Below are 13,798 nucleotides of genomic sequence, written 5' to 3'. Positions count from 1 at the left end.
ATACAAAGCATCCCAAGCATTTTTGAAAAGCTGTTAAAATGCCAAAATCCAGGTCACACATAAAATGTTTATTTTGCAAACTTGTTTTATGATAAAATCTTTAATGCATAACCGCATTTTAAAGCCAAAACACAACCCAGTTTACAGTTACATTTTGGTACAGAGCATTTTACTCTGTTCAGATTCTATCTTCATGTATCGATGTCTACAGGTATTCTAGCTTCATATTTTCAAAACAATAAAGAGAGATGGAAAGGTAGATGGATGCAATTAGAAGAAATGAAGGGGATAAATTTGTTTTATTTGATGTCCATACCTCTATGCCTCAGAACATAAGGTCACAACATTTTGTTTTGTTTAGCTTTGTTTTGTAACCATTTCAATAAATAAAATAAAGCCTTATTTTGAAGGGCTGCACTCCACAGAACTGGAGGGGCAGCTTTTGCTGGCCAATTAAGTGTTTAAGTTCAGAATAGTTTCTTTTTAAATAGTCTTGTCTGTGTCCAGCATGAGTAAAGAGCTTGCATTTGTTTTTTTGACAGAAGAGACGCTTGATATTCCATGGGGACAGATAACTTCCCTTGTGGATCTTTTCTCATACTTGGTCTCTTGCAGGACTCAGTTAATTTTGAAGCAATGCTATGTATTAAACCTCTACACAATTAATGTTGTCTCCATATATGACTTTACCACAACAACTGGCCCAATCCTAGCAAATGAATCATGTTAATTGTTTTGTCTTTATGTGGAGGGGGCTTTACTTCAGTAAACTTTTTTGTTTTTGTTTTTTCCTTTACAGATTCCAAGCATTTGTCTATTTTGCATCTGTCTTTCAAGCTATGTCATGTGGTATCCACTATTTAGCTTCTGTGTTCATGGCTGTTACTCCTAACTTTGTATGTGATATCCCTGGAAATGTGAGCAGGGTTCTCTCCTACAACTCCTCTGGATCAAGTATAGAGGATATCTGGACACTATGGACATCAACAGAAAATTACATTGTGGTCCAGCTGGAAAATGGAGAAACTTGGGAGCTTAAACAATGCAGCAAGTCCAAACGAGAAGACAGTTCAGATCTCACGTATGAATACAGGGGCAACAAGTCGGAATTTTCTTGTTCCGATGGATTTCTCTATGATCATACAAAATGGAAGAGCACTATTGTTACAGAGTGGGATCTGGTCTGTGACCAAGAATGGCTTGCAAAATTCATCCAGCCTACATTCATGCTTGGAGTCTTGATTGGAGCAGTGATTTTTGGTGATATTGCTGACAGGTAAAATGCCATCTGTAATTTGTAGCTTCAGACCTCAGTAACTCAATGTGTATCTATCAGTTTTGTTGTTTGCTGATTATATATGAACTCAGGGGGTTCTGATGTCTTTTTATTCACAGAAGTGTTTAACTCAACTTCTTTGTCTTGTAGCAAGCACTAATTTTACAACATTTTTGTAAATAATTTGCCTTTAGAATTCATTTGCTAATCTAGTCAGCTGTTTTTCTAGGCCTTGAGTTGTAGATTGCCCATAGATTATTTTTTCTTTCCTACAAGAATAGCAATGGTAAGTAGTAATACCAATAGTAAGAGCTGGGAAGAGGTTTTCCCCTTATTTTTCATGAGTCAGAGAAATTCTTCCTGGAAATGTAAATGTTTATTTCTGGGTATAATAAATAGTTAAAGGTTAAAACTCATTTATTTTTAAATCACTGATTTCCTAATCTCTGTCATGAATACAGCTCTGTGGGACTGATGCAAAACCTCTGAGAGTTTGATCAAGCCCTGTGTTCTTAAAGTAAACACCCAAATATTGCCTTTCCTTATCAGTGTTGCAATCCAGTTGTAGTTTTTCCCTGAATGACTAGTTTAACTTCAGGTTAAGCCAGATGGGAAGAAAAATGGTTATGAGGGAGATTTGCTGTAATTTCATTTATGACCAGCATGTACAAAGGTCTCGTTGAGCATAGGGGGACCTCTGCTCACGGTGCCAAGGGTTTTTGTCAGTTTGCCCCCCCTCCAATGCTCTTCCTTGAGTGTTTTCTCAGGTGAGACAAGGAGCCACCCAGATTAGATCCAAATTCTAAACTATGTTGTATTTGGCTTTGTCTGAGGCAGTTTGTCCACTTTTATTTTCATGTAAAAACTGCTTTAACTTCTTTCTATAAGAGATCTTTTAGACTAACAGCTCTGTTACATGGAGGATGAAATCCTGTTCCAGGATATTGCTAACAGTATGAGCAGAAAAAAAATAGACCACTCGCATTGTTTTCTTGTTTTCCTTCATTAGCACAAAGCTTCAGTGTTGCAGTGCAAAAACACTTTTTTTTTTTGCTTTAGTTTGTATTTTAGACTACATGGAATCCATCCTTTCTCCTGCTCCAAGACTTTGTAAATGTATTTAATACAAAACCAGAATTAATGCCAACATTTGTTCTGTGTCTCTTTAAATCAGTCATAGCTTTATTAATTAATAGTCAGACATGACTTACAAGATGGTGATCATGTTGTTCTCATTTTCATTAATTCAAACTATGGACAGCCAGTTAAGATAATACACGCATTCTGAATTGCAGATTTGCAACCATGGGTTTTACAGCTGAAAGTTATTATTTTCTGACAGATCCTGGCTGGTGGGAAATAAGTTTGTGGGTTCCTCCCATTGCCATTTAACAGATTTTCCAGCAGAAGAGGCCCGACAGCTGGGACCCACTGGGATCACTTCTGGCAATCCTGGCCGGAGGTAGCAACCAAATGTGCATGACAACTCCTTCCACAGAGATCCTTCAGCTCAGGGTCAGAGGAAAATGGGAGAGAGCTGGAAAGATGTTGTTGTTCAGGCTCTCTCTCCTATTTACAACCTCACTTTCCAGAACTGTTTTAGTGCAGTACTAAGCACTCACAGAGAAAGAACAGACAAACACCCTCCCAGCCCTGGAAGTTTCCACGTTCTCCACCCAAACAGAAGAGTCATATCTGTGAAAAGAAGTTCAAAGTGGAGTAGATAATAAGTAGATATTATCACGGAGGGAATAAAAATGATTCAGGGTATTTAGTATTACAGAACATTTGTAGACAAAATAGAGTATAATGAATCTGTCAGTAGAGTATCATGCATCTATGGCATAGTATTGTATATCTAGGCTTTCTCCTCAGTTGAGTTTGTTGTTGATGCCATTGGCTCACTTGTTTAGGTACAGCTAGCTGTGCTTGGTATACATGCTTTCTCTCTGAGGTATGGGAAGAGGACAGAGATATAGGTTCCTGTTTACCAAATGTCCCCCTTTTATAGGGAAAAGTACTAAATACATTTTTGATAGGAAATTAATGTTTGGCATAATTTTCTTTGCTGCTAGTATCCTAATTCACTGGATGTCTATGTTTGTACAAGTATGCCATAAAGTTGTCATTGATTCAAGAATTTAACTTAAATTAGTTGGACAGAGATCCATTACAGAGGCCTCACTTTACTATCCAACTTGTTTTTTGCTTTTGGCAAGATCTAGCTTGTGCTACTACAACTAACTTGCATTAGAACTTACTAAGTAGACATGGCTTAATATGAAATGTCTGAAAAAGCGAGTCTTACCTACTCAGACAGAATAAATAAGCAAATTTGTTATGTGGAAGTTAAATTTCAGGCAGGAAACGACCATATGTAATGCCCATTTCTACCTTTTTCTTCCTGCCAAAATTTTGGAGTGGAAGTTTCTCCCGTAAGTGTTTTCTCTTCCTTGAGTTTAGCTAGATTTACTGCAAATTTAATAGTTTTCTTTCTCACATGGTAAACAAAATAGAGGAAACTAACTAGGATTTCTGTGATGAGTCAGAGCACTAAGTACAGTATCTTCAGACTTACTTCCAGTTGAGCTCTCTGGAGTTGCAGTTATGTTTTAATAGGATGTTTATGGTTATTCATGACTTTATTATTGCTGTGATTTGCAGGATGGGAAGACGGCGTGTTATTTGGTTCACAAGTGCTGGCCAGTTTGTATTTGGTGTTGCAGTAGCATTCGCATTTGACTACTACAGTTTTGTGGTTGTGCGCTTTCTCCTTGCTATGGTAAGAAGGCATGTTCACCCTGCCTCTTTTATGTGTCATTTCCTACCACTCCTCAGGAAAACCTCCCTTTTTTCCCCTCTTTTCTCCCCTACTTCATTATTCTAAAGCCCATCTGTTGCACTTATTTCAGCAGAGCAGGGAGAGTCTGAATATTCTTGGATCAGCCACATTTTCCTTCTTTGAATTAATAGAAAGCATCTGTATGAAGCAGTGTTTGGTGCTTCCTCTATCCCAACCTCTGCTGGACTGGTAATTAAATAGCAGGTGTGAGCAGCAAACTCTGGTTTTAGCATTGCAGCTGACATTAGAAGTGGACTATATTTTTCTTAAAATAACAAATCTATAATGAGTATGATTTTATCTCTACCATTTTCAGTGATGGAGAAGAGATGCACTTCTCTCATACATCTCTTTGGTCTTTTAAACTACATTTGAAATGCTAAGTATATAGGTAGACATGTTTAACACTTACATGTTTATGCTATACTTAAGAGTATTCCAATATGTGTGTGTATATATATGTGTGTGTGTGTCTATATATTTATGTATGTATTTAGTGACAAAATGTAAATTACAAATTTATATCCAAAGTTATAATGCTTGTAGTCTTCCATTATATAATGCATTGAGATATTAGAAAGCTATCACAAGACAAATAATATGTTGTATAAAGTAGTCAAGAAAATCGAAAATAATTGCATCATTTATTTTATTCCTGATGACAGTGCTTTAGTCAAGAGAGGACCTTGGATCTGGACTTCCCTTTGCCTGACTATTGCTCAGGAGAATTTCTGATGGGGTGGGGAAAAACCACACAGGAGTTTGGCCTTGAACAGTGAGATCAACAGAAGTCCCTCTACTGAGTACCCTGGCTGTTGATGATAAGGGCTATAGCAGTTTATAAAAGCAAAAAGCTCCACCCGGACAGATGCTGTTTCTTTTCCCTGTCTACCAGGATGGATTTGCAAGCTGGAGGTCCAAGGTCCCAGCCCCTGCCACTGAGATGAGCAACAGCTTCCCAAGCAGTTTCTGTGGGTTCAGCAGCAGTTCATTCAGTGCTATATGTGTAACCAGAAAAATGACTGATCAAAATAATTCACTGGAATATTTTCTAAGTTAGGTTTTCTGACTGTGTTAATGTTCTGAGATGACAAGAGATTAGAATGTTTCTAGAGAAATTGAAATATATATTTTCAATGAAGAAATGCTTTAATGAAAACCACACATGTAATTACATTCTATTAGTATGGCCAGATAGCATATGAAAATCTACAACAGTTTTCCTATAACCCATAAATCAGATTCTCTTCCAGCATTGTAAGAGGATGAATTAATGAGACATTTATGAGGGTATGGAAGCTAATTTGCAGTAAATTTGCAGATCCCTGATGTGTGGGTTACCAATAGTCTACTTAAAAAACAAGGTCAAGTAGTGGCTCTTATTTTGCTGCACCTTATTTTTTTTAAGTGTCTAGTTTGTGATGCCATTAATGGACCTGACTTGCAAGGGTGAAAGGCTTAGTGACATGAGCAAGCGAGGCTCAAATTTCTCAGGTTTCTCTTGATAGTGCTTCCCCCCTCAGTAATGTGAGGCATCCAAAATCCTGCCGCGTTTTTGAATACCACCCCATTATTCTGAAGGTTTGAGTGAGTTTTTTTCTCCAGTTGCTTTGTTCTCAAGACTGCCTTTTTTTCCTCTCAGTTAAACGTACACAGCTCGGGAACACCGTTAGCTCTTTGGTTTTACTGCTGTTGCACAGGGAGAGTAGGCACCAACCTCAGACTTACTTTTCTCTCTCTCTTTCCCCCCCAGGTTTCAAGTGGCTATCTGGTTGTGGCTTTTGTTTATGTGACTGAATTTGTTGGCACTAAAGCTCGAACCTGGGCTTCTATGCATGTCCATGCTTTTTTTGCTGTGGGCGTGATGGTTGTGGCACTCATGGGATTTTTGGTTCGGACCTGGTGGGTCTATCAGATATTTCTCTCCATAACAACTCTTCCCTTTGTCTTGTGCTGCTGGATGCTCCCAGAAACACCTTTTTGGCTACTGTCAGAGGCAAGATACGAAGATGCACAAAAAGTAATTGATATAATGGCAAGATGGAACAAAGTAAGCACTCCTTGTAAGATCTCTGAACTCTGCTCAGTCCAACAAGACCATCTAGGCAGTGACAGAACGGGTGATAATGATGTATCTTCCACGAAGAAGCACAACATCCTAGATCTGTTTTGTAATTGGCCCATTGCAAGAAGGACCGTTACAGTCTGGCTGGTCTGGTTCACTGGGAGTTTAGGATACTACGTGTTCTCCCTGAGTTCGGTCAATCTAGGAGGCAATGAGTATTTAAATCTCTTTCTCATAGGTAATTATTCCCTTGTACTTTGCTTATGACAGAACTATAATGTGTAATTTAAAAGTATCTAGTAATCTGAGAGCTGATTATCTGGCTTATTCATTCTACTATAAACCTTTCTCAAAAATGTTCATGATAATCCTTTAGAAAGTTGACTAACACCAAAGGGAATCCATTCACTTGAAATCTCACCATTTCTGGAAAGAAAAAATATTTTTTGAGGTACAAAATTCTTCTGTCTGGCTTTGTAAAAACATTTTGGTTGTAAAACCAAATCTGTTTTTGTCCTCTTTGCTGTGTAAGTGTAAAGCAGAGTCACACAAAAAACAAAGGAAACTGGATCAGCAACACAAATTCATGTAGCTCCATTAAATGCACAGACTTGAAGAAGGCAGTAAAGATTATTCCTGTAAATTCTTACAGTCCTGACAGTATTAAGTCCATCTATACAGATAATAGATGCACTCTATTTTCAGAAGCTAGAGTAATTTTAGTTTTCTCAGCTTTTATTTATTTTTTAATTCCGTTTCTATATTCTTCTAATTTTGCCTGCCTAACTGTGATCTTCCTCTGGTATCTAAGTTGTTTATGAAGGCTGCTCATGAATTCAAGACCTGATCCAAAGTTTGTTAAGATCAGTGGAGATATTCCATTGGCTTCAGAGGAATCCAGATCAGGCACGTAGCTCTGAGCCAGCAAAGAATTAAATCGTGAATGTTGCTTAATGCATCTGAGAGCTCGGAGTGAAGCAGACGTGACTGTTCATGTATGTAAGCACACTGCAGGACTGGGACGCTCACGAATTCAGCTTGTGCAGTTGTGATAACATCCATTTCATCTTATAGCACACTGGTAGACTGACTGTTGTGTTGCAGAATAGGTGCTAGTGTTGCCCCTTTAACTACAGTGGGATGATAGGAGCATGTTGCAGAAATCCCTTTATCTGCCTGTTTCAAAAATATTCCAGGAGACTCCTAACATTAAGCTGAATAACCACAGCCTGCTTAGATCAACACAAAGCCAGAACCAGAAGACTGTTTCCCATTATTGTAAGTGTACTGACATACTATATGTGCTTAGAAAAGGCATGCAGTATATTTGTTCGAGGTTGTACCTTATGTTCTTCCTTGATTTTGCACTGGACATAATCATTCTGTATGAGCAAGCTGGTTTAAACATGTCCAAACTGGCTTAAGCGTAGTATAATTTTTCCAGGAGCAAATCATGTTTGAACAAGGTATGTGAACAGTTGCAGCCAAACTCCAGTTCCAGCAGGGCTGCAGAAGTTTTCTCTGGAAAGAGACATGAGAAATTGGGGGTGACAGTGAGATGTCGTAAGCAGCTACCCTCTTTTATTATGAGGAAGAGAGAAAGATTAAGCTGTTGGTGTGAAAAGACCTGGAGCAAAAGAACGGCAAATGGATGCTTCCAGGCACAAATATCAGTGCTGGGAGAGCAGGGCTAAGGCCTTGCTGTTTTCTGTAATTTCCCAACCATTTCCATGCTTCATTCCCACCACAAATTGATCTGGAGCTTCTTTATGCTGTAAAACCTGGTTCCCTTGTCCCGTCTTCACCCGCCACATTTTAGGGCATGATTTTTACTTCCTGTTGCCATTTTTTGCGATGAACTGAACAAGCCCAACACACTGGTTGTCTCCAGATTTCACCTACTTATTACATTTAAAAACAGTCTAACCCCTAGATTAACTGAATCCTCACAAAGAGGAAGTCAGAGTTATTGCGAGAGTCTGTCGCCATGGGTTAAAACCAAATTAATTTCATGACAGGTGCTGTGGAGTTGCCTTCCTATGTCATTGCTTGCATTGGGATGGACAAACTGGGAAGGAGAAACACACTCATTCCATTCCTTTTGTCAAGTGCACTGATTTGTGTTTTAATTATGTTCATACCTCAGGTTAGTCACATAACATTTAACGTGTTCCTAATGTAGAAATATTTTTTATGGAATCTGAGGTCTGTAAATGTGATTGTTCTTTCTAAATCATGTAGCTGATTAAACGTCTCCTTTAAAACACAGCTGTCAGTCTAAGATAGTTTTCTAAATATTTACACTAGAGATTTTGCACTATTATCACGGGAATCACAGGTAAAATGTTCTGAGGGCTTGAATGAACCAAGACTGGTAAAAAGTTTATATATAAGCAAAACAATAAATATTACTTATTGTTTAAAAAATCACAGCTTTTGAAGGTTGTCAATTAGGTTTGGAATACTAACATTTTCTGATAATTTGTTTGTGCTCCCTTTTATTAGGATTTCAATATATTAATCATCTTAGCAAATATGGCTGGAAAGTTCTCAATAGGAGTGGCATTTGGCCTTATTTATCTCTACACAGCTGAACTGTATCCAACAATTGTAAGGTAAGAGCTTTCACCAGCTATGTATTTTTCATTGCTTTTCTCTTATTTCATTTCCTCTGTTATGTTCTTGGTCCAGATCCAGCTCCTCTTGGCATTAATGGCAGCAGTCCAACAGCTTTGGGTTGAGATGAGTTTCTGGAGTTGTCTGATATTTGACTATAAAATACATTTTTATTTATTTTTCATTTCCATGTGCATTGATTGGTTTCACTGAGGGACCAGAAGAATGCTCAATACTTTCTTAAACATGGCTTATGCCTTTGTTAACATTCCTGGTTATACAGCCTGCAATCTATATGGAATGATGGTTGAATATAATCTTAATTATGAGAGCAGTTTAATTTCACTACAGTAGAAATTTATATTGTGTAGCATTATTTAATAGTACAAGTGCAGAAAGACATGTATCATCCTACTAGTATTGTAGGTGTCCATGCATTTCTGTTTGCTCTGTTTACCGGAATTCTTATTAAATTCTTTGTTTCATGTGTAGGTCACTTGCTGTTGGAAGTGGGAGCATGATGTGCCGTGTAGGAAGTGTAGTTGCTCCTTTCTGTGTATATCTAAGAAGCGTCTGGATTTTCATGCCACTTGTAAGTGTTTATTTCAATGGCGAATGCTTCTCATTTTGAAAAGGAGTCTGTATCACTCATTTTTTTTCAGGAACTGGAAGTCAAAGAACCTTTATTTTGAAAAGCAAATTGAACGAATCATTCTTGTTGTAAATGTTAAGTCTCAGAGTTTATGAGACTTAAAGCGTTTTAAGAATTTAAGAATAAGCAGATAAGCTAAAGAGATATTTTGAGTCAGTAAAATCTTCTCTGAAGTTGTTATGACTGAAGACATAAATGTTGTTATGCACTGAATCCTAGTATAAAATTGATAACATTCTTTTCTACAAAAACATCTTATCAATCATATAACATTTATGACATAACACAGTTCATACTTATTCAGCAGACCTAGCAGTTCTTGGCCATGCTCCTACCCTTTTGTCAAAAGGGCAATTTTTTCCAGTCTTGGAATTCAACATGGATGGCTCCCAGACTTTTCTTAATATTATGTTTAATCTTTTCCATGGTTTCCGTGGGACACTGCATCTTTGGAATAGCCTTCCAAAAGATGGAGAATTTCATATATTTACTATATCTGGTCTTCAAAACTGTCCCAAAGCACCTTTTCTTTTTTTCTTTTCATTTTTCATTTACATCAACCAAAATGTAGTCCATGAAGAAAAACCTTGTCCTATATAGTATTTCATGAATGCCACTACCTAAGGCCAGAGCCTTCTGCCCTGTGAAAGCCTAAAAAGTATCAAGCTGGAAACAACCAAGAAAAGAGGCAGCAGATGTGCTTAAGAGTCAACACTATTAACAGCCAGCGTATAACCACTCAAGAAACAACTCAAGAGATACAAGAGAAGAAAATGATGTATTGGTGAATTTAAGGGAGACGCTGATGGGCAACAGAGTTGGATTCATTAAGGAGGTCCAGCTTGTAGGTGACTCCAGGTCATGCTACCATTTGCACAACAGGCTGATCGTGGGGGCACATTCTCTTTCTTGCGTCAGTGTTTTGCCTTTACTAGCTGAGATAAGGTTTATCAGTGCAGTTAAACCACGGATGGTGGAAACGTGGAAAAGTTTAGGAGGGCAGTGCCAATGGCAGTAAAAAGGAGAGGAACTATTTCAAATACGAACAACTCAGTGTAGAAAAAGTATTCAAAGTATCTCTCTGTGGAGTTGTGTAGCAGTTAACTGTGAATATGTTTTCATTATTAGCTCCTACTACAAAGCATTTATCAGTTTATTAAATAGACGAGTCTTTGGTTGGAGCATAGCGTGCCAAGTCTGAGCTAACAAACAGAAGTGTTTTGGAAGGAAAGTGAAATGAAATGGATTACATTTTGAAGTAAACTGATATACCTCATTTTGATCTATTGTACACACCACACATTATCAAGCAGTTAATACTGCGATTTGTTTGCCAGTCTGCCTCTCTTACAGCTCTGCCACCTGGGAGTTTGCAAGATATTACACCAAATGTCTGTAAATCTTGAATAAATTGCCAAATACAGTGTTCGTGTGACAACCTTCTAGTGAACTTATAGCAAAACAAATGCTCTACGTATACTCTATTTGTTTTTCTCATCTATTAAACATTATGTTACATTAGCCCTTCGACAAGCTTCATTTCTCTCTTAGATAAACCATAAAGTACAAAAAAAGAGTCCATGAAGGTCAGTAAAGTTAAATATGTGCAAATTCTATGTCTAATACTACTGAATTTGCAGGACAAAATTTAATCTTTTTTTTTTCTTTTAATGAAGTGGGGATTTTGTAAATAAGATCATTTCTTTAAGGTTGGATTTGAGCCAACAGATACGGACATACATTTTATCAGCAGAACAGAATAATTGCTGGTTCTTCAAAGTAAGAAGTATTATTTTTAAAGGATATTTAATGCAAATTATCATTGTTCTAGATGGGGTATTAAATCCAGGCCTTTAGACCAGTGTGAAATTAAAACTGCTTCTTCAGGTAGGGAAGGAAGGCGCAAGAAAAATGGTGATAAATCTGTTTGAAGTTATTTATGGTAGCAGTTAGAAGCTGCTGGATATATGGGAATGTTGGAAATACTTTGAGAGTTTGACCTTCCAGAAAGTCTGATTTAAATTAACACCCTGAAAAAGCAAAGAATTTAAACAAGTACTGTCATCCCAGTAACTTTAACAGAGCTCAAATATAATTAAATAGCTTAGAGAATAATGTACTTTAATCCATAACCTTTTATCTAATTGATTGCACATGAAGGACATTTTCTGTTGAGTTATAAGCAAAATATTACATGCGTACACAGTGTATGTGTTTGCTAAATTAGGTCGGATACCTTTGATTGAATGTGAGTGACTTCATTGATGTGTGGGTTGTGTCCCTGAAAACGTAGGGGACATTTGAAAAGTCCTGTCATTAACATACTGTGACTTAATTTCTTTCATATTCTCTCTTTTTGTAGGAAGTACTGGCAAATGCTTTGTAGAGTCAGGGAGATTAAATTAATTAGCAGTTTGGGTGCAGCAGCCTTTTCACACTGAAAAAGGAAGCTAACGCTTGGTGATGGAATAGAGAGAGGCAGGATTAGAAGGCAGGAAAGATGGTGATGACTATGCTTATGGAACAGGGACAGTTAGTGGGGAATAAGGGGGAGCCTCATGAGGAAGGAAAGCCTGGAAAGAATAGAAAGTGTCTGAGAGACTAAGTGGAACAGAAAAGACACACACATTCAACACACAATGTTGCTTTAACCTTGTTCTGCTGGGCATCAGTAGTGATCCTGTTCTCATATACAACAAATATATGGCTAACTAAGGAAATGAGTAATGTGTGGACTTCAGTATCCTTCAGTAATCCTCAGTGCTCTTAAATAGGAACTCATGACAGCTAACATCATATTACTGTACAGCTTGTCTTATCATGGCAGAAAAATCATGTTTCAGTCATGGAGAGAGTTTTGCCACTCAGAAGTAAGAGCTGAATATCTCCAAATACATTTTTAAATATCCTTTCCGCCATGTATATATATATATGTATGTCTGCAATGTGTCAGTTTGTCACTCAGTAATATTTTCACTGATCCTCTTTCTGCTATTTTTCTGGTAATTGCTCATGATAGGATCATGACTGTTTTATTTTCATTTTAAATTGCAGTGTTCAACAGTATTTTGCTTAATTTTTTATTTTGCCAGCTTCTATATTCAATCTAAGTTCAAAAAAAGTAAATGTGTGCACCAGTGTGAATTTTGCTTCTCAGAAGACTGCTTGAGACAAGCTGACATCTTAACTCAGAGGGAAGCAAAGGTAGCAAAGTATATTTACATGGAAAAGCTCTTTCAGGGTTACTATGGAGAATTCCAATTTTAAAGCTCTTTTCTGACTGAAAGAGCTATTCTCACTCAGAAGCAGGTGATAGCTGGATGTTACTTGTCTCCAGCTCTGAGAGATCTAGACACAGTAATTCCCAATGTTCTCTCACATTCAGAAAGGAAGAATTAAACAAATGGGGCAGACCTTAGAATCACCACAGGGCAAAGGAAGGATGATACACTAGCACAGTACGTAGGAAAACCCTCTGCCCAGGCATGATGTAGTGTATGCAAGCATGAGTTTTTTTTAACAGTCTAAGGATGGAAGAAAGTTGGGGTTTAATGTTCCATATTTGGATGAAGTGTGAAATGTGCTTACTAAACAAGGCACAGAAATGAAGGAAAAGAAAAGATTCTCAGGCAGAATCATTGCTCCTTGCACTATATTGAAATGCGGAGCAAAACACTTCATTTGCTCTTCATTAACTTTGCTGTGTAATCTTTCATCTGTACTCACAGAGGCAGATCTGTTATACAGTCAACATTTAAGACTTTGCTTTACATTGCAGTTTCCTGCTCTTTAAGTGCACTATCAAGCAAGATCAAAGATTTGCATGACTTGAAAGACATTTCTACTCTTACAGCTATTGTTCATTTCTTCTAGTTGCTTGTTGGAATCATGGCTCTTCTGAGTGGAATATTAACAATAATGCTTCCAGAAACTCTTGGAAAACCATTGACTAATACGTTGATGGAAGCTACAGAGTTGGGAAGAAACAAGGAAAACTGTTCAGGGGAGACTCCTCCAGAAAAGATAGAGATGTTTGGTCAAGAAACAGCCAACACTGAGAAATAAAGCAACAGCAAAATGTCCTTTCCTGATTTTCATAACTATATAATTCTTAAGGTCATTTTAGTCAAGAAATGTGACTATAGTACAATGTCTGTGCCTTTTAATCTGTATCCAGCCTTTGCTTTTCAATAGAGCAAGTATACAAAGCCTTTTCCACATGACTCAGGTACTGTAGAAATTTTGATGGGATTTCACATGCTCTAGGTGACCCTGTGAGTGCAGGGGGGTTGGGATCTCTAGACGACCTTTCCAACCTTAACGATTCTATGATTCTATGATTTCGAG

At 37.5% G+C, this 13,798-nt stretch overlaps 1 protein-coding gene across 1 annotated transcript; it reads left to right on the top strand.

The window, feature by feature from the left end:
• The first annotated feature begins 575 nt into the window (after positions 1-575).
• Positions 576-13,707, top strand: SLC22A16 (solute carrier family 22 member 16). The gene is made up of 7 exons (XM_010220340.2): positions 576-1,276; positions 3,941-4,058; positions 5,872-6,421; positions 8,202-8,329; positions 8,689-8,798; positions 9,292-9,391; positions 13,325-13,707. The coding sequence occupies exons 1-7, from the start codon at positions 717-719 to the stop codon at positions 13,514-13,516; spliced, it is 1,758 nt and encodes a 585-aa protein (XP_010218642.2). The 5' UTR covers positions 576-716; the 3' UTR covers positions 13,517-13,707.
• Positions 13,708-13,798: the final 91 nt, after the last annotated feature.

This window comes from Tinamus guttatus, unplaced genomic scaffold (genome assembly GCF_059628265.1).
Source record: "Tinamus guttatus ecotype Peru unplaced genomic scaffold, ASM5962826v1 Tinamus_guttatus_pri_ptg000010l, whole genome shotgun sequence".
NCBI classification, from domain to species: domain Eukaryota; kingdom Metazoa; phylum Chordata; class Aves; order Tinamiformes; family Tinamidae; genus Tinamus; species Tinamus guttatus.
This window is presented reverse-complemented; position numbering and strand designations above follow the sequence as displayed.

Bases quoted from the DNA above. Each gene is read 5' to 3' on its own strand.
- SLC22A16 (XM_010220340.2), top strand. From the start codon at position 717: ATGAATCATGTTAATTGTTTTGTCTTTATGTGGAGGGGGCTTTACTTC. The intron at 1,277-3,940 runs GTAAAATGCCAT...TGTGATTTGCAG, and splicing joins TTTGGTGATATTGCTGACAG to GATGGGAAGACGGCGTGTTA. The intron at 8,799-9,291 runs GTAAGAGCTTTC...TTTCATGTGTAG, and splicing joins CTGTATCCAACAATTGTAAG to GTCACTTGCTGTTGGAAGTG.